This window comes from Hyperolius riggenbachi, chromosome 1, assembly GCF_040937935.1.
Source record: "Hyperolius riggenbachi isolate aHypRig1 chromosome 1, aHypRig1.pri, whole genome shotgun sequence".
Lineage (NCBI taxonomy): Eukaryota > Metazoa > Chordata > Amphibia > Anura > Hyperoliidae > Hyperolius > Hyperolius riggenbachi.
Genome location: NC_090646.1, coordinates 106,854,146 through 106,874,325, shown reverse-complemented (window position 1 = coordinate 106,874,325; position 20,180 = coordinate 106,854,146). Strand labels below are relative to the sequence as shown.

Below are 20,180 nucleotides of genomic sequence, written 5' to 3'. Positions count from 1 at the left end.
CTCACTGTTTTAGAGCAGGACATTAAGCCATAGAGACACCTCACTGTTTTAGAGTAGGACAGTAAGCCATAGAGACATCTCACTTCAGGATGCTCCTAAAGGGTTGCTATAGCACAGAAACTAGTAGAGCTGATGGGAATGTGGATACTAGCAGCATGGTCTTGAACGAGCCTGGGCAGAGAGACGGCAGCGTGACCTACGCCCGATGGGCGGCCTACGTGCGGAGTAGAGCCTGTTAAAACTCTATGTGATTTTTAATGGCCTGTACCCACTATGCAATTTTTCTGATAATCAGTGACAAGTTGAGCAATGAGCGAACGTTTCCGTGATTTTGCGACTTGGGTACAGGTGCGCGATTGAACGAACAAAATTTGGTGACGAGCGGAGATAACGACTCGGATCATTAAGATTTCCAACGACTCCCGCCGCAAAGTACCGCAATCGCTTGCACTCTTGTTCGTGCTCGTCGTATGTCATTGCATGACTTGCATATACCCACTTGCAGAGAGATGGATCGGGGGAACACTCATCTTTGGGGGACATCACTTGGATCCATCTTTCTGCATCGTTGAGTATTTAGCTTAATGATTTTACTAGGGATGCCTGCTGTCTCGCCCCCCTTCCTTCTTCCACAGCAATGAACATACATGTAGAGCCAAGAGCATCATGCCCATCAAGAGTCCATAGTTCAATCAACGGACAGCTGTGATGCCCGAAGAAGAAGAGGGGCAGCACACATCCAGCCATCCTTCTGTACCTTATAATATTAACTACTTTAGGACCTTGATCATTGAAATTTACGCCCTGCTTTGTAGACTATCTGGCTGCCAGGGTGTAGATTTCAATACACCGACGTCGCGCACTCTCGATACTTTCGTCACCCCCGACGATCTCGCTGCTGTCTCACCGCCACAGCTCACTCGCTCTGCCGTCTCTATAAGGGCAGAGCCCTGTGAGTGGGTCAGGAGCCGATTTCATTGGCTCCTGACCCTGTCTATCAATGTAAGCAGCTCCCATTGGCTTACATTGATAGGCAGGGTCAGGAGTCAATGAAAGCAGCTCCTGACCAGCTCACAGAAACTCTGCTGTCATAGAGATGGCAGAGTTGGTGGCAGATGTTCACGACGTGCAGTGGTGAGGGCGATTTTGGTGGGTATGTGTGGCGATTCATTGTTATTCCGTTGTTTCTGGTACCAGCAATCTCTGGTCCTTAAGGGGGCAGAGACCGTTGGTATTTAAGTGGTTAAACTTTGATTTTGTAACATGTTCAACTACATTGAAAAACTGCACATTGTTAGAGCAGTAAAAAAAAAAAACACTTACATTTCTGTGATGGTTTCTGGGAGGTTGGTTGGAATCTCGGTTAAGCCTTTTCCTCGACAGTCCACAATGTTGTTACTGCAGGTGCAGGCAGCTGGGCAGTGCAGGACACTGCATGAGGAGATCATGAAGGACTGCTGACCTGCCGAACAAATTGTTCCATATATAATAATTATTCACATGATCTGCTACAGGATATGCATTTGTTGTACATCTATGGCATCCTGTTGTGCTGTATGTGGACAATTATGGTTGGATGGTGCACTGTATGATCATTCGTGGTCAGACTGATATGAACAAGCTCTAAGTGAGAGAACTGAAAGCAAACCTGAAGTGAAAATAAACTTATACGATAATGAATTGTATGTGTAGTACGAATAATAAATAGAACAATTAGAAGCAAATAAAAGAGTCTCATATTGTTTTCCAATACATGAAGAGTTAAAAAAACTTCAGTTATCTATGTAAAAGAGTTTCTCTGAGCTATTTGAGCCACTGTTTTCTGAAGGACTTAAACAACCAATGAAACAGTGAGAGAAAGCTTGAGATAAGGTAGCACAACAGGAAAGTTCAAAGTGTCATTATTTCTGTTTTATAGCTTAAAAGACAAAGTGTGGTTTTAAAACTGCAACTGTGACAGTATAATGCAATGTTATAAAAGAAAGCTATGTAACTGAAAATAAAACATCAAAACTCAAGTAAAAAGAAAACTGTGTTGTCTATAGCAACAAGCTGGGCTGACACTCTTAATTTATAGTTGAGAGGCCACAACATGGGGCCTTATATCTGTCACGAAAAAAGTTCCCCTGGGGGGTACTCACCTCGGGTGGGGGAAGCCTCCGGATCCTATTGAGGCTTTCCCCATCATCCTGTGTCCCACGGTGGTGGTGGTAAAGCTCCCCGAACAGTGGGGATGTAAATATTTACCTTCCCGGCTCCAGCGCAGGCGCAGTATCGGCTCTTCGCTCGGAGATAGGCGGAAATAGCAGATCGCTGTCGGGCCGCTCTACCAAGCAGACGCAAGTCTCCTGCACCTGCGCAGTAGAGTGGACCTCGACGGAGATCTGCTATTTTTGCCTATCTCCGTGGGAAGTGCTGCAACAGCGCCCTCGCTGGAGCCAGAAAAGGTAAATATTGCACAGCCTGACAAATTGTCGGCTGTGCGTTCTGTGGGCTGCAGCGAGACCGCCGTGGGACACAGGAGGACGGGGGAAGCCTCGATGGGGTCCAGAGGCTTCCCCCTACTGAGGTGAGTACCCCCAGGGGAACCTTTTTTCATTACAGAATCTTTTTTAAACCTTAAAGTGAATGTTTACCAGTTTAAAAATAAAAAAGTCAGATACTCACCTAAGGAGAGGGAAGGCTCGGTCCTAATGAGCCTTCCCTCTCCTCTCCCGGTGCCCGGTCCCACGCAGGATCCCTCGTAGCAGTATTCGACCAGTTCGGTCAAATACTGCCACTTCCGCAGCCGAAGGGAGCTTTCAGAAGCCTTCGGGAGCGCTCGGGCTCCCGAAGACGGGCCGCTCCATACTACGCATGCGCGAGCGCCCTCTATGACTCTAAGCCCGAGTGCTCCCGAAGACCTCCAAAGTCCCTGCGGCGGCGGACGCGAACGGGGAGCCAGCGCAGCACCGAGGGCACCGGGAGAGGAGAGGGAAGGCTCATTAGGACCGAACCTTCCCTCTCCTTAGGTGAGTAACTGACTTTTTTATTTTTAAAGTGGTAACCATTGGCTTTAATGACTTCAATGATTATTCACACATTCCTTCTACCCTTTCCTTATATATAAAAAACAGAATAAATCAGAGTGCAGATACTGTGGAAGACATAAAAAAGGACTTGCCTTCGTCCTCATCTGAAGGTTACGTATAGAGAAAATAAAAAAAAAGATAGTCAATAAATGGCTTATTTTTTTACAGGCAGATACAATTGTCAGGGGTGTTTTTTTAGGAGACCAAAAGTTCACTAATTGCTCCCTGGAAAGCAGCAAAGAACATACGGACACTCTTCAAGTAAATAATTAGCATTTTCTAAAAAGACAGACCCGGTTAAATGACCTTGAGGTTATTAAATACTCAAGTAGATCAGGGAAAAAAATATGTTTGGCATAGACAGCCAAGAAATGTACACCTGTCAATGGGAACATATGAAAAGCTCAGGCCATTAGGAAAGTGACCATGACGATTATTTATTTGTGATTTTTTTTCTTCTTTAAAGATCCACTTTATACATAATCTCCAACACAGCACTAACTAATTTATCATAAAGACTATTTTTAATGTCTTGTCTCAGCTTTTACAGTGACTAATCCTAAGATTTTTGCTTTCACTAACATATATTTGTGTGGATTAATTTTCATTTTAATTAAGTGTAACATTTTCAATGTTAATGGCCTTAAATATCTTTTACTACTTTGACTATTATTATTATTATTCCTGCTTCTACTACTATTACATGTGGGCAACATGGTGGCGTAGTGCCTTGCAGTGCTGGGTCCCTGGTTTGAATCCCAGCCAGGACACAATCTGCACGGAGTTTGTATGGTCTCCTTGTATCTGTGTGGGTTTCTTCCAGGCATTCTGATTTCCTCCCACATCCCAAAAACATACAGATAAGTTAATTGGCTTCCCCCTTAATTGGCCCTAGACTACGATACATATACTACACGATACATACATAGACATATGACTATGGTAGGGATTAGATTGTGAGCCCCTCTGAGAGACAGTTAAGTGACAAGACAATATAATCTGTACAGCGCTGTGGGAGATGATGGCGCTATATAAGTCCTAAATAATAATGATAATAATGTATTTTTTGATCAATGAAAAATACTATTCAGTTGTTAAAGCCCAACTAAACTCTGACAGAAAATTGGAGTCCTAAAGAGTAAAGCATGTTTTACCTAAATTTCTTCTTTCATTTTATCAAATGTCACACAGCCTCCGATGAAGTGCCGCCCAGCGCAAAATGGCCGTCAGGCTTACCACTTCCGGGAGTACACTGCTACAGTGATGGCAGTTTACGGTCTGTCTGCCATTTACTTGCATTATGATGTGCACACACTGCAGCAGTCTTCTGTGCTACTGAGAAAATGCTTCCTCTGCCTCCAGCCCACCAATATGATCTTTTATAAAGTAAAGGGAGAATAATGTGCAAATAAGATCCATATCAATGTGTAACATTTCTGGAAGGGCAGGTTTTAAAAATATTTGTTAAATAATTTTTTTATTTCTTCTTTGTACTGTAATGCATTGCATATTATATGAGTGCTGTGCAGTATTCACATGGGTAATAAAACATACATATATTTCAACATTTACACCATGATGAGGCTAAGTATTTTTTTATTTTGTTTTTAATTTGTTAAACAAAGTAATATTGGGGATAAGTTCACATCATGTGTTTTGCGTCATGCCTGCCTTACAATATGGGCATAAAGCAACACACGTTCTGCACATAATAATGCGCAAGTTATTTTTTAGCATAAAGAATTGTAATGTAGTGTGCCTGTTATCCCACACGCTATCCAGAAACATGATGATTGGTTCAATGGCATTATTTTACTCGCACAAAAACTTTAGGCCGTTTACAAGAATTGTAAGACCTTCTCAAATGTTTAGCCTTTCTACTATTATTAATGGTAATAAAAATTACTAAGAAACTACCGTATTTTACAAATTCATTTAGTTGAGTGAACTTTTGTTCCCTGGCTATGTATGGTTGAAACGTCTAATTCTTATACTCTAATTTGAAGGAACTGTTGAGAATGCTTTAGCCTCTTTAGTAACTGCCACCAGCCCACGAATGTGATGTTTATTTCCAGTTGGAGAATAAGAACAGAATTATTGACATCCTTACCATTGCATACGAATTCTCGCTTCTGAACCTCGGCCACATTGTGCCCCCTCAGGTGACTGGGCCCCATGCACTGAGTGTACAAGCCGACCCGAGGCCTCTGCCGCAGCCAATCAGATAGCCAAGCCAGGTTACAGTCGCAGTACAAGCTGTTGGAGTGAAGTCGACTGTGAAAAGAAAAATAGAGTCATGTATTGGTGATTTGTTGTTGAATTTGAAGCACTACACTGTTGTATACAATCATATAAAGTTTTTGATTATTGCCTGGATTCCAAACAATCACTAAAGGTTTTTAGCAATTGTCACCAATTAAACATTTGACAGTCCAATCCAGTTTTTTTGTGATTTAGTTTTCGCATTGTTATAAGAGAACATACTGTATCTGATGGAATGAGATTAACATGTAGCTCTCAATAGTCCAAGAGCTGACAACCTGTGTCCTGATATTTTTTTTTTACTCTTATGTCCAAGTACAGTGATTTTTTGTTTTCCTGGTAAAATGCAATGTTCATTAACGACCACTATGCCAAAAACTGTCAAAGGTAAAACACATAAGTACATTTACATTCAGGATATACATTAGTCCCAGAGTAAATGCCTCATAAATGACTTTGTGCTAAGTAGTTATAAATACAGTAAGTATTATTAATATGACAACTATGAAGAATTTACTGGCAGGTGTTGGACTAGTACATCTCACTATAGGGAATTCTCAAGGTTTCCTTTACTCTTTTCAAAGTCACTCCCTGGCAAGGACCTATATAAAGAAGCGGCCCGCCTTCTCACCGAGCCACTATTTTGTCAGCTGGACTGTGCCACTGCAATTCAGGGAGCACTTTGAAAATATAGGAAACCTTGAGGATCTTCTACTATGAGATGTACCAATGCAATACCTGTCAGTAACAGGTTGGCTAAGATACCTACTGTAGGTGGCAGCTCCTTAGGAAAAAAACAATTGCAGTACACTTTACTCTGGGATATATGTGCACCTTATATGTACGTGTGCTTACAATATATGTCTTAAACTTTATAGTTTTTGGTCACAGGAGTCCTTTAATGATTGTCTACTCGAACAGTGGAAATTTCACAATGTTATGCATGTTTCCAAGACCAGATTTTATTTATGTATTTATTTATTTTTTAACAACCATTATTACCTGTTAAGTGGAACCCAAAAATGCATCACTGTCATACACCTTACTGAAGTCATACAAATATAGCAGACCACACAGTATAGGGATAAAAAGGCTTGAGTACACACATCAACATCTGAAATTGGCAATCATTTGGAGAACTGATGCAAGGGAGGTATGTGGCCAACTACAACTAAGAATATTGTTAGGCAAGATTAACATAATGGGATTAAAGAGAAAAATAATGCATGTCTCAAACCCCACATCAATTCTGTATGTGTTTATTGCTAGAGGTCCTGGTTGTACGGAGTTTAGAATGTCTCTTGTATCTATGCTCCACAATATTTGTTTTGCAATATGTACAGCACTACGGAAGATGTTGGTGATATATAAATAAAAATTGATGATAATAATGTCTTTGCCACATTAAAAATAGCAAGCTAGTGTTAAATATGTCAAAACTGACATTTGTACAATGCAGGAAGACCCATTTCTTCAGCTCATAAGGTCTCCACCTTGTCTTCCTTGTACAGGGATGAACTCTAGCTAGATATTACAGAATGTTCAAAAAGTGGTCATGGGAGCATATTCTGAATGCCTGAGTTCAGTCTATGGAACATCCAACGACCCTCGACTAAAAAGCTTCAATCTGTAAACCTTCGGCTTTTGTTTTCTTTTCTTTGTTTACTAACTTATGTGTAGCAAATCCTTTTAAATCTAATTTATTTTCAAAGCGGAAAAATGCTGGTGTTTGCCAACACAAAAATGCAATCACTCCAGTTCCGCAGTTGTATCTTTACAGTTGGTTAAGAAAACAGACAAGAGCTTGAAAACAGTTGCCAAATTCTAGAAGTTTAAAAAAGATTCAACAAAAACAGGGTTAAAAAAAGACAAAATACCTCTCAAGTAAATTGCTCTATAGGGGGAGCATACTGACAGCAAGAGTGAAAAAAGACCCATAAAAGATTTGGCTCCCAATTAGAAATATCACTAAGACTTGCTTTATTAGTCTCTATAGAAACTGCCAGCAAAATCCTTTTAGCAGGTCACATTCATTTTCTGCCGAACAAGGCAAGAAAAATAATTCAATATAAAACACTCCCTTTGCATCCTTTTCTCTGTTTTCCTCTCTTTTTGTTTAATCAAAGAAAAGGGGATTAGTTGCTTTTGGCCCCTCGGGACCCAAGCTCAATACAAGGCCTGAAATTGAAAGATTGAAATGGCAACACAAAGAGGAATTAAGTTTGTTACTTTAAAATGGGCAGGATCCGCACAAGATCATGGCTCGGTTCCAAGTAGTGAAAGCATATTAGCAATAATAAAACATTCAAGGTAATCACTAAATTAAGGGCATATGACAGCCTGCCTTTTATTTAGTTAACAGACTAAAGTCAAGTTTCTCTACATAAAATATGCAACAACAACGCTCACTAAAAGGAAGGGAAATGTTTTAGACGTCTAAAAAAAATAATAAAAATGAAAGATTATTGTAATAAACTTGATACAAGAGAGAGATTATTACATTCATAACAATTTCATTTAAATATATTAAACTAAAGCCGACCAAAGTCACAAGAGGACAGCTGCAATGGCAGATATGGCCTGACGATCCTTAACATCATTATTATTCTCCTTCTAAAAAGGAACACATGACTGGGCGGCTATCATATAGTGCATGGTGGGCTTTAAGGGCCTATAAAGGCAACACTCTGTCCCACATACATATTAGTACCCCACTGGTGAGACGAATGACGGCTCTACCTGCTGCCGTTTAAATCCCCGGCGGTGTTAAAGGGACACTTAAGTCAAACAAAAAAAAATGAGTTTTACTCACCTGGGGCTTCCAATAGCCCACTGCAGCTGTCCGGTGCCCCCGCCATCTCCCTCCGATCCTCCTGGCCCCGCCGGCAGCCACTTCCTGTTTCGGTGACAGGAGCTGACAGACTGGGGACGCGAGTGATTCTTCGTGTTCCTGGCCACAATAGCGCCATCTATGCTGCTATAGCATATATCATATACCATATAGCAGCATAGAGGGTGCTAATGTGTCTGGGAACGTGAAGAATCACTCGCGTCCCCAGCCTGTCAGCTCCTGTCACCGAAACAGGAAGTGGCTGCCGGCGGGGCCAGGAGGATCGGAGGGAGACGGCGGGGCACCGGACAGCTGCAGGGGGCTATTGGAAGCCCCAGGTGAGTAAAACTCATTTTTTTTGTTTGACTTAAGTGTCCCTTTAAATACTACTCTCCATCTGAGTCAACGCAACTTGGAGGGAGAAGCAATGTGGGGTCCGGCGATCCTGGAACCCCGAATTACCCTTATGTGCCCCACTCACTATAGCATTACTCTCTAATAGCACCTAGTTTTGGCACCGAGGGCCATGTGCTGAAACCACCCACTTCGTCTGTCCCAGCTATCCAGCTTGCATTGTTGGTGTTGCCAAAAAAGAAACTCATTGCTGTTATAATGCTTCGTGTAACTTTATGTGTAGCTAAATTTATTGTAGTCGATGAAGAGATTCTGCACTTGAGCCATACAGTGATAATGGGTCCCTGAAATACTGCTTGATAAAACTTGGTCAGTTTGCTTACATACAGATGCGGACTGATGTGCACATCTGAGTTGCTTTGATCTCCCAGTTTGACTTTCTTTGACCTTTACCCAAAAGTGAAATCTTTGTGAACTGTCTACCTGTCTCAGATGTCCATAAGTGGTTAACAGTCAGCTAAACAGTCATTAAAATGTTCCTAAAGCTACGTACCAACAGTCAGATCACAGCCAGATGAATTTTTGGATCTCCATCAATGAAAGATTGTTCTTTGATCCATCTGGCTGAATCTGCAAGCATCGTTTGCGGCTCACTAATGATTGTGTAAACGATCATTTACACAATCGTGGCAAAAAACGCAAAAGTCAATGAGGATTGGAACAATCTTCAACAATTTAATTGGACATGGCAGTTTATAAAAAAATGAATGATTGCTGTGGGTGGTGTATGCCATGAAGCATCGTATAACAAATTTATCATGATATCATGAAAAAAAAAGTTTGATGTGCAAAATCGTTCAGAAAAATTGCTTAGTGGGTATCAGCCTTTATGCATGGCAATTTAAACTTTTGCCCTCAAGCCTAGACCCTCTGTCCTACAATGTTCCCCTTATGTGTTGTGAGCATCAACAATGAAGACATTTGTGGGATTTCAAGTATGTCCTGGCTCTCCATTTACATGTTTATTTTTTTGTATTTCAACAGTTATCCAAAGCTAGATATTGCAAATTGTATTTACTGAATAACTGTAATGTGTATTAAAACACCCTGGCCCATGTGAAATTCACGTTTTCTCCTGACTTTTCTCCTAGGTGATATTTTCACACCTTGTCTTAAAATGGTTTTTAAATCAACAGCAAGCAATAAAATACTCAAAATAACTTTGATAGTGTTTTTTTTACCAACATTTGGGTACTTTTTGTAAAATTATGAAAAATTGTTTTAGGATATAAGTCAGGAGATAAAGTGAATTGCATATAGGCACCTGTTCTTTCTCTAGAGCTAATTTCACGTTACATAGATTGCCAAATAGTCAGTTCAATTTAATTAGGTCTGGCTGCAGTACAGTAATGCAAGTTTAAAGATTTCCACTTTATCATAGGTGACAACCAATCAAATCCTGGCTATGTGCTTGAATGAAATTTGAGCTATCTAGTATATCAGTAGAATCTCCATTTCTTTGTTTGGAAAAAAAATGTCTTAATGTTTGCCAATAGTAGAGCAGGTAAAATCAGCATTAGTTGTACCAGGGTGATGTGCTCAAAATCTTATATGCATAACTGAATTCAACATATAGATGCATAAGAAATGGGTTTAACTGCTGCACATTGCACAATAAAAAGAAATCAACAGAGGCCAGTTACTTGATTGAAGTATCCCTTGTAGGCTGGCGATCTTAATTCGACTTCTTTTGTTATTCTTTAGCCACCCATTTGAAGGGCCTTGGATCATATGTAGACATTTACTTTTTGTAAAAATTCCAGTGTACTCCTACGTGCAGGCCGGTCAACGCCTGCAAATTTTCCACTGCTACACGAGCCAGAAAACAGAAGAGTACTTGCATAGTGCGTAAAAGACTTTATTGACTTAATAAATAAAAAAGGAGAAATTGCACTTACAACTAGCTGTTATTTTGCCAAGTTATAAGCACATTTAAAGAACATTCATATCCTCTGGGATCTCTATGCATTCCCACAGTTTAAAGTTTGCATCCTGATTCGCCCCATTGGTTACATAACAGAACTTCTTTTATGAAACCAGTCAGGATGCTGACGTCAATGTGGAGGATGGCGTGGAGATCCTGGAGGATTCAAATGCACTTTATATGTTCTTATAATTTGACAGTAAACTATAGATGCAATTTTGTCTTTTTTTTTACTAACTCATAGTCCTACGCACCATACAATTACTCTTCTGTATTTTACTCCCCCCTGCCCTACAACATGAGTAATATACCAAGAGTAGCTGCTTTGGAACTATTATCAGATCTTGGCTTAACATAAGTGTGTACTGACTTTCTGTGGGAGGTGCGTAGCGGTGCATGTAGGAAGCCATTGGAGCAACACTTAACTGTGGAGGTGGAAATTTGCACAAGTCAATATGTGTGTAATAATGTTGCGGATATTTTACAGACTTGTTTAATGAACTCTGATGGACACAGATTCAGACATGCTAAAGATTAATTAGTTTGGGGATCTAAAATATGATCACATTTTGCATGCATTTGCTTTAGTAATTACTATTTAAGGGCATATTTATGAAAGCTGACTACACCTAGCATGCACTAAGGGCAGGAAGTTAAAGTACCAGAAATGTTAAATGTATGCAAGACCATCATCCTATGTTTGTATTCATATATGAATACCAGTAAATAGGAGCATAGAAGTGAAGTGAGATCATGATTTATATACTTTCAAATACTGGTTAAGTGCTACATTGCAAAATAAACATAGCGGAATTACTTTGGGAGTGTTATGTGCAGAAAGTAAATAGAAAGAGACGATCAAGAGTGAGTAAAAGACTTAGGCTAGGTTTCCAGATGTACATTGCAGTGCGGCAGAATGGCCCCTTTGTAATGTGACTTGCCGCACTGCAATGCACCACCTATGCAACGTTCACAGTGCAGCGGGTGCGGTTCGGTATAACAGTGTGCAGCATCGTAATGCACTATCACAAAAAACACTCGCATTAACAGTGACAGTGAAGCATACTTTTCACTGACTGAATGTTTCACTGTCTGCAACCCTGATAGCACCTGATTCTGTGCAGCGCTGATTTCCCAATCTTTTGTGTTTCTGCTGTTACGGGCAACACAATGTGAACCTAGCCTAATGGGCCTTTTTTATTTAAAAAAATGGTAAACTAAAAACAAGTGTCTAGTTTTTATCCTCTACTTTAAAGATTTGTATGCATGCTTTATGAGGCAACATTCAACCAGGATTAATTTCCTGGCAAACTGGCTTCCAAAAGTGGTGGTCAGAAGTAACCTGTTATCTCCTAAAATGGCATTGATTTGCACAGGAAAAAAAGTGGCAATCCATTACTTTGCCACCTTTTAAATGGTAGTACGCATCAGGAACTAACAGTTTGTGAATGCAATGTAAGTCAATAGAACTTTGTTAGTTTGTATTTAAGTTAATGCATGTTAAAATAACTAACAATGTGCATGTGGAAAACAGAGCTCCCATGATTTTCACTGAAATTGTGGACCATCCACCTTTCCTGTTATTTTTAAAAAAAGTGCGCATACCTCCACTGACTTGCTTTACAGTCATTCATTGCTGTTCGTCCGACAGACCTAAATTTCCAATACTGGCAAAGGTGGCAAGCAGGCAAAGCATAACACACGGTCCCTTATTGGGTTTTTCACAGTATCCTAGTGTTAATCTCTGCGGGTCTTTAAAAACGCTGATCAGGTCTGACTGTCACTTTATAAATGTGACAATCAACACAAAAGTGCTGCTAAATAAAAATAATAAAAGTAATCACATTGAAAAGATAAGCCAATTGATTTGTTTTAAGAAGAGCCCTTTGCCCATGGTGTACATAGTCTCCTCTTCATCATAAAGTATTTTTGAAATTCCAAAATCTGACCAAGATGCTATATCTGGGTATTCTTAGTATTGTTATTTTTTATTTTTTTTCTTGCCATCTTAGGCCTAGTGCACACCAGAGCAGTTCAGCAGCATTTTCAGACCCGATTGCGGATGTGGAAATGCTAGGGTAATGTATTTCAATGGGGTGGTGCACACCAGAGCGGGAGGCGTTTTGCAGAAACGCATACTCCCGGGCTGCTGCAGATTTTGGATTGCGGCGGCGTTTCTGCCTCCAATGTAAAGTATAGTAAAACCGCAAACCGCTCTGAAAAACGCTAGTTCAGAGCAGTTTTGCTGGCGTTTTTGTTACAGAAGCTGTTCAGTAACAGCTTTACTGTAACAATATCAGAAATCTACTACACCAAAAACGCTTCACAAAACCGCAAAATGCTAGGTGAAACGCTACAGAAACATAAGAAAAAGCGTTTCAAAATCTGCTAGCATTTTGTGGATCTGCTAGCGGTTTTTGGTGTGCACCGGGCCTTAGTGCTTGTTATTATTTTACAATTGTAGTGTTTTTATATTATATTGCAATATTTACCTAAGGGATACAACTGGGTTCATCAAAAAAATAAGGCTATCAGAATTGCATCCCTAACCATATCGGGTTCATAAAACCAGATAAGGGAAAGCTTATGTATTTTCATGGGACTATAGAATGGACCCATATTTCTAGTAATATCCAGCTTTTTTTAGTTCTTCCAACTACTGGTGGGATTTTTTAAACAAAATCCAGAACAGCACGTGTGTTATATTTCAAACAGAATGTAAAAAAGAAAAAAAAAATCCATATAAACCATCTGAAAACGCAGTAATTAAATATTGCATTGATAGACTATTTTTTTGCTAGCTGAAATTTGTATAATTATAGTATTCATTTACAGAAAAAAATACAATAATAATGAATGATCTTACTGTGAGAAAAATACTGCACACGCAAAGCATTTTTTTTTTTTTACCGGACACAAAAAAACTGTCTATATGGCCAGTGTCCAAATGACTGGAGATCATTAAGAATACCAAATCTTTTTTTCTTAACATTATGTTATATTTCTGCACAAGCAGATTTCAATATTTTCACTAGTCATTTGCGCAGTAAAGAAAGCACTGCCAGATGACTTGCCAGACTTTCCTGTCTATGAACAGGTAATGTTGAATTTAAAAAGAAAATAGAAGTATAGCACAAAAGGGACTTTTTCTACAGTTATCAACTGCTCGCCATTTAGAGACCTTTGCTTGTAACTAATTATTACATAATCAAGAAATGTTTAAATTATAATGGCAATGGCTGAAAAATGCTTTGATTACCTTTTAATACAGAAAGCAGATGTTTGCCATGACAAAGACTTATTTTAACTTAATTTAATACAGAAATATTTGCTTTTTATTTCCAACACAGAGGAATAGTACGCAAGAGGCTCATTAAATAAGAATCTACTTACAAAATTCGTAATTTTGGCATGTGGTTGAAGCTTGCCACTGAAAGTCGAGTGATGTTGTTGTTGTTGAGGGTGCTGTAAAACATGAAAGAGAAGGAGTTAGATCACCAAAAGCAACAGCCGGATTTGTAATATGGTTGTTTTTGTGACAGCATAAAGTTTATTGCATAAAAAAAAAATCTGTTTAGCATGCGTCCTTAGTAAGGTAAATTGGGCATTGCAACCTTATAAACTGCAACAAACTTTTACTAAAAACACCACTGGGTTAGTATAAAACATTAAACACTTACACTCCATCTCCCAAAGCCATTTTACATGTATTTGGTATGCTGCTAATATAAACAGAAGTGCACCCCAATGAATGAATACAGTGCTTGGTAGTATTACCATGTAGGCACAGAATGAGGTACATTGTGGCCAATGCCAAGCCAAAAATGGAGCAAAGAACTACGCACCATGTCTAAGTACACATCATCAACTGTTCTCTTCATACCAATGCTAGCTACAGACTACTGGGCTGGCTGTACACCTGGCTACAGGTAAATGTATCACCGTGAATAAAAGACACTCCACAACGACCCATCTTCAGATACATCTCTGCAACACTGGCACACATTGGTTATCTCTCCTACCCAGCAAACACAAAAATGAGAAACTAGATTGTGTCTGTGCCTAACAATATCCTAAGCAGCCAAAAATACCTGATGTTATTCCTGCAGGGAAATCTACACATCCAAAAACTAAGTCCAGGGAGCAAAATATACTATTATATTTATGATGAACACTGCTAAAAAGGCAACACTAATGCAATGTGTGGCTGGTTTGCTACAACTGTATTGTGAATGTTGGATACATATTTCCTTTAGCTTTTCACAACTAGTACATCATGAAAATAAAATTTGTTTTATGGGGTTTTTTTTGCAGATAAACCGATTCTTTACTTATGTGTTTTCTTGAAAAAAAATATTTCATGCATTACTACCTGCTTGGCTTACTCTGTGAAAGATTCTGATTCTTCTCCAACTTTAAATCCCAACCATAGTCCATTAACCCTACTAAAACTATGGCTACAAATAATACTACTGTTATTCCAGAAGAATTCAAAAATAAAAGAATTAAAAAATGCAACTGTGAGGCAACTGCAAGTCACCAATACCAAGCTTGCATTAGAAAGCTTTTCTAAAGAAACCATATATTCTATTTGACATACATATGTCATTGCTAGTAAGAGAAGACTTCCAACTGACTTCTACGTTCAAATCCTTTTGGTCAGTACAACTTCTAACATTATATATTAAGAAAGATGAATATGACTGTCAAAGCCAACAACATTTTGAAGGTGTATTTTGCAAACAATTTAAAATACGCTCTAGAAAAGAAAATCCAGAATAGAAATTATGTTTGCGTTAAATATGTTTGAACTATTAAATCTACTAGTATTTGTTAGGTTTGAAAATATTTAGAGCTGTGATCATCATGGTTTGTTGGTTCATATTCTGATCCTTTCTGCACACTCCCATATGGTTAAACATAGTCAACCTTTTCAAGCTTACCTATTTTTAATACATTAATAATGGTGCTTACCCATTTTTGTATGAATCTATGATCATTATGAGGAAGAAAGGTCATTACAATTTTAAGAACCCAACTTGAAGTCTCTTAACATGTTAAAGTAGTTGTTTCTAATATTTTTCATTACCAATTACCTATTCTTAGCTATCTCTCTCCCTCTCTCTATCTGACTTTCTTCCAGTACAGCTGAATGTATGGTACCATAAGAAAAATGTATTTCTTGTAAAATTTGTAAAAAAAATTGCATTCTTAAATAATATCTTAAAATTGCCTTTAAAATAGAGACCAAAGTTAACAAATGATACAAAATCAAATATAGCCATAATCCATACATGCATTATGTAATGTCTTTAAGTTATCTAAAAATATAGAAGACCTTTTATGTTAGATTGACCCTCATGTCTTAAACAGCCAAATCCAGTGAAACAGCAAAAGTACAAATATTAAACCAAAAAACTGAAAATATAAGAAAAAATGGAGCATAAGACCTCACAAACTTGCCTGAAATTGAAGACATTTTGGAATGGTAACTTAGGCTCTTAGCAATAGCAGTGGATGGATGTGCAGACAGCTGCTTCAGTGAAGGAACCATCTACTCAACTGGAGAGCGGAGTGTGCAACAAAAATGTGAAGGCATCTTCCGCTTATCAAGGCTCGACGCCCTTCCGAATTTCTGGAATATTCCAATCTTTCCCTGTGCAACCAAAACCCCTCCCACTAACGTCAGCAGGATTTTACTACAGCCGCAGTGGGCGCAGGCACTATAAATTGCACATTTATATTCAGCAGCCATCACCACGCTTGCAAAATTTTAGCAGAATAAAAAAATCCGCATAAAACTTTTCATGACGTTTGAACTTGAATGACTTTTAAGTTCACCTCACAACTCTATAAGCTACTGGTTAGTTAGCCAGTTTAAACTCATCAAATTCCTTCAGTTTTATTGAAGCTGCACTGAAATCTCCCAAACCGGAGTTCATACAAGCTCACACAAAGATAGCATTTTTTCCGCAAAATATCAAACCGCAAAAGGAAAGATGTATAGAAATCACATACAAACGTACTCCGTTATCATTCTACTATTCTAACTTCTGAGATAATTGTTAATCAACTTAATCGCATAAAAACAGATAGACCCGCATGGAATGGATGGGATTTGGTGGAGGCAATTTTCCTGATGCAATGGCCTCAATTCACTAAGCTTTATCAAACATTTTATCAAACGTTTGATCATTTACCTCATGGGTAAAATCTAACTTTTAATTCAATAAGCTGTTGTATATTTATTGAATGTTTTATTGATAAAACGTTCAATAAATCTATAACACCTTAGTGAATTCAAAATTAGATTTTACCCATGAGGTAAATTATCAAACGTTTGATAAAGTGTTTGATAAAGCTTAGTGAATTGAGGCTAATGTCTACATTGCAGAGCTATATGTTATAGACAAATTTCAGAGATTGAAATCATTTCTTAGAAAGCAAACATACGTATGTACATTTTGACAAGTTCTGATCCCCAGCTTATATTACATAAGTAAATTCAAAAAAATAACATATCAGTTTGACATTAAATATGCCAAAACCTAGTCAATGAATCAATGTTTTAAGATCACTTTGTCTAAATATTGAGAGTGTAAATATATTTGTTGAAAACAAGATAGAAAAAGATAGTAAAATATGAAGAGAGAGAGAGAGAGATGGAGAGAGAGAGAGAGATGGAGAGAGAGAGAGAGATATGGCGAAAGAGAGGGGGAGAGGGAGAGAGAGAGAGAGATATGGCGAAAGAGAGGGAGGGAGAGAGAGAGAGAGAGAGAGATGTGTGTGTCTATGTGTGTGATTAAGAATTTCAAAACAGCTACAATGCTTTTCAAAATAAAATATTTATTTTCTAAACTGAAAAGTAATTAAAAAAAGTGCAACTGAGGCAGTCTTTATTTTTGACCTTAGCACAACTACCACAAGGTCAAGATAAATGATTTAAACGTTAGATTGAAAAATACTATTCAAATTTATTGTAATAAGAATATGCCTAACTTTTAGCGATTAAATTATGTGTCTTCTGCAGTGATAGCCATGTGCTGTGAGCCATTGCAGATGTCCCTATAGCACATAAACAATCCTTAGCCGCCATTTTGGACACACCCAACTAGTGCCTATTTAGTCAACATAGCATCTAATGCCCAAGCTTTACTGTGACTTGTCTTGCTCCTCTAAGCAAATGGGGGCTATGGCATAAACTTTGGTGCAATGCAGCACTGGTACGTCATACCCGACAGCACTTTAAAAGCAGCTTCAAGGCACCCGGAAGATGAATGTCAGAATGCTCATGTCCTCTCTTGGTATCATAAGAAATTATCAAATTATCAAATATTTATTATTGCATTTTACACACTTTTTAAGTATTTTCTTAAAAGTTAAATCCATATAATACCAAGAAAAAAGTGAAATGCACCAGTAGTATTTCAGTTTAAGGATAATTCTAGTAACAAAAATACACTAGCACTTTAATGTCTTATTTTCTTGAGTCTTCTGCAATACGAAGTGCACTGCATTTAAGTTTTTTTCTATACTGACCTTAGGATAGAAAACATGGTGTTGAGGAGGAGAGTGTGGAGTGATTTGATAAAAACACAAAAATGTCTCTATAACTATTTTTGTGTAGTATGTCCCCACTGCATTAAAAACATAAATTCTTTTATAAATTCAAGTGCCATCACTGTTCAAACCACAGTGATTTTCTATAAATTAGAGATTGAATACAGAATGTTGAATCCAAATTACCTATCTATGCTGCAGCACGCACTTGAATGTTGAAGGTCACAAGTAAACATAAATAATGAGAACAGTAAAAATAAAAAATAAAAACATATTTTGGTTAAAGTGTAGATATGACTTCCCCACCCCGTACCGAAAAATTTCAAATTCAGTCACGGTTATAAAAAAAAAAAAAGAGTAGAAACTACCAAACTGCACTAAATGCATGTAAATTATTATTTCTTTTCATGAAATTAATAAGCATTTAGATACTATATACCACTAATTAAATTTACTTTTTTGAATTTGTCATTTTAGCCATCACTTGATAAGGTCATTGAAGGACTCTACTCTTGGGGTTTGCATAGAGTGTTTTCTACATGTAACGTAAAACAATCCAAGTCTTCGGCAAAACTGAGATACAGTATAAAACATACCATATTGTGATATTTGCAAATAAATCTTAAAATAAGTCATAACTTGAGATTGTTTTATGTGAGTTTTGGAAACCCCAGCGTTCCATCTCAAATTTGCAAAACCTCTCAGAAGCTTGGAACACATGTGTCTTCCCATGCATTTTCTGAGCTTACAGGCTATGAAATAATTGCTGCAGTGACACCCTATAATATGCAATAAATGTAGGTAATGCATGTCTTCGTTTTTAAATATTGCATATTAAAATATGTTATGAGCACTAAAACTGGGCCCAGCTTGTTAGCCATAAACAAACATTTTTGATGATTTTGCTAGTTTTCAAAGCGGAAAGAGAAATCTTCCGTCAGACAACTTATTTATAATAACTGCAAGTTTATCGTTAGATGAACATTACATAAAATAATAGCTTTTTCAAATTTGCCACAGGAATATGGTCATAGCCAACACGGTGACCGAGAACATTCACTTTGTAGAGATATATGGTTGTTCCAGGCTCACATTCCAGGACACTTTTTCCATGAACTTTATAATTTCTTGTGTTTGCATCACTTTTCCCCTATAACCCGAAACATACAGCTAGGTTAACTGGTTTCCCCTTAAAACTGGCTATTGAATGTCTTGGGGTACGCAAGACCATTAGCTTCTTGAAGAGACAGTGGTGTGAATCTGTGTTCTTTCCACAGTACTACAGAAATTGTCAGTGTAACATATGATAATAATAGTAATAGTAATATATGTAGACAGCTAGAATACTATCTGCATATAATTTGTATGCACTCTCTGTGACCGAGAGCGCTTTCTCTGGGAAGTCCAGTTTCCTCTCAGATCCCCAAAACATACCAATAGTTTAAGTGGCTGCCACAAATTAACTCTTTGCAGTAGAAACACAAAATTGTGATCCTATTTGAGGAAAAAATATCAATATGATTAGTTTAATTTCTATGTAAAAGGACTTTAGAAAATATAAGCACTATGCAAATAAGTAACAGTATAAATATAGGCCATATCTGGGGCTGCCTGGTAGCCTTCTAATACTCTGATAGTCTCCTCATATTTGTCTCTGGGTGCTCTGGTTCCATTTTTCAGCTTGAAAACCAAAAATGATTACATAATTCTACTAAGTTGGCCTTACAGTGAATGTGTGTTCGGCAGTGGAGGACACTGGGTTGTGGGCTTCTTTGGAATGGGTAAAATATATTTTTTTCTATGTACTCTGTATTACAAAAATGCAGTAAATAAATAACCATGCAATAAATATGTTCCATTGTCATTCTCTGCTAAACATATAATAAGACCTGGCTGGAAAGTGTAATGGTTAAGGACTCCGTCTCTGACACAGGAGACCTGGGTTTTAATCTTGGCTCTGCCTGTTCAGTAAGCTATCACCTGTTCAGTAGGCAGTGGCGTAGCTAAGGAGTTGTGGGCCCCGATGCAAGTTTTACAATGGGGCCCCCCAAGCACTCTATATATAGCAATTGATACAGCGCACCAAAACCTGCCAATGGCAACTACAGTGTCAGAAGGG

General features: G+C 38.1%; 1 protein-coding gene across 11 annotated transcripts in view; it reads right to left on the bottom strand.

The window, feature by feature from the left end:
* The window catches only part of SLIT2 (slit guidance ligand 2), a 530,767-nt gene that overhangs the window by 123,364 nt on the left and 387,223 nt on the right, over positions 1 to 20,180 (bottom strand). For 9 of the 11 annotated variants that reach the window (XM_068278011.1, XM_068278031.1, XM_068277940.1 and 6 more), the window contains 4 exons: positions 13,895 to 13,966; positions 5,182 to 5,345; positions 3,164 to 3,175; positions 1,324 to 1,462 (listed from right to left, as the gene is read on the bottom strand). In XM_068278011.1, the coding sequence (XP_068134112.1) occupies positions 1,324 to 1,462; positions 3,164 to 3,175; positions 5,182 to 5,345; positions 13,895 to 13,966 (387 nt within the window). The remainder of the gene's footprint in view (positions 1 to 1,323; positions 1,463 to 3,163; positions 3,176 to 5,181; positions 5,346 to 13,894; positions 13,967 to 20,180) is intronic. The other 2 variants (XM_068277949.1, XM_068278021.1) reach the window with 1 other exon arrangement.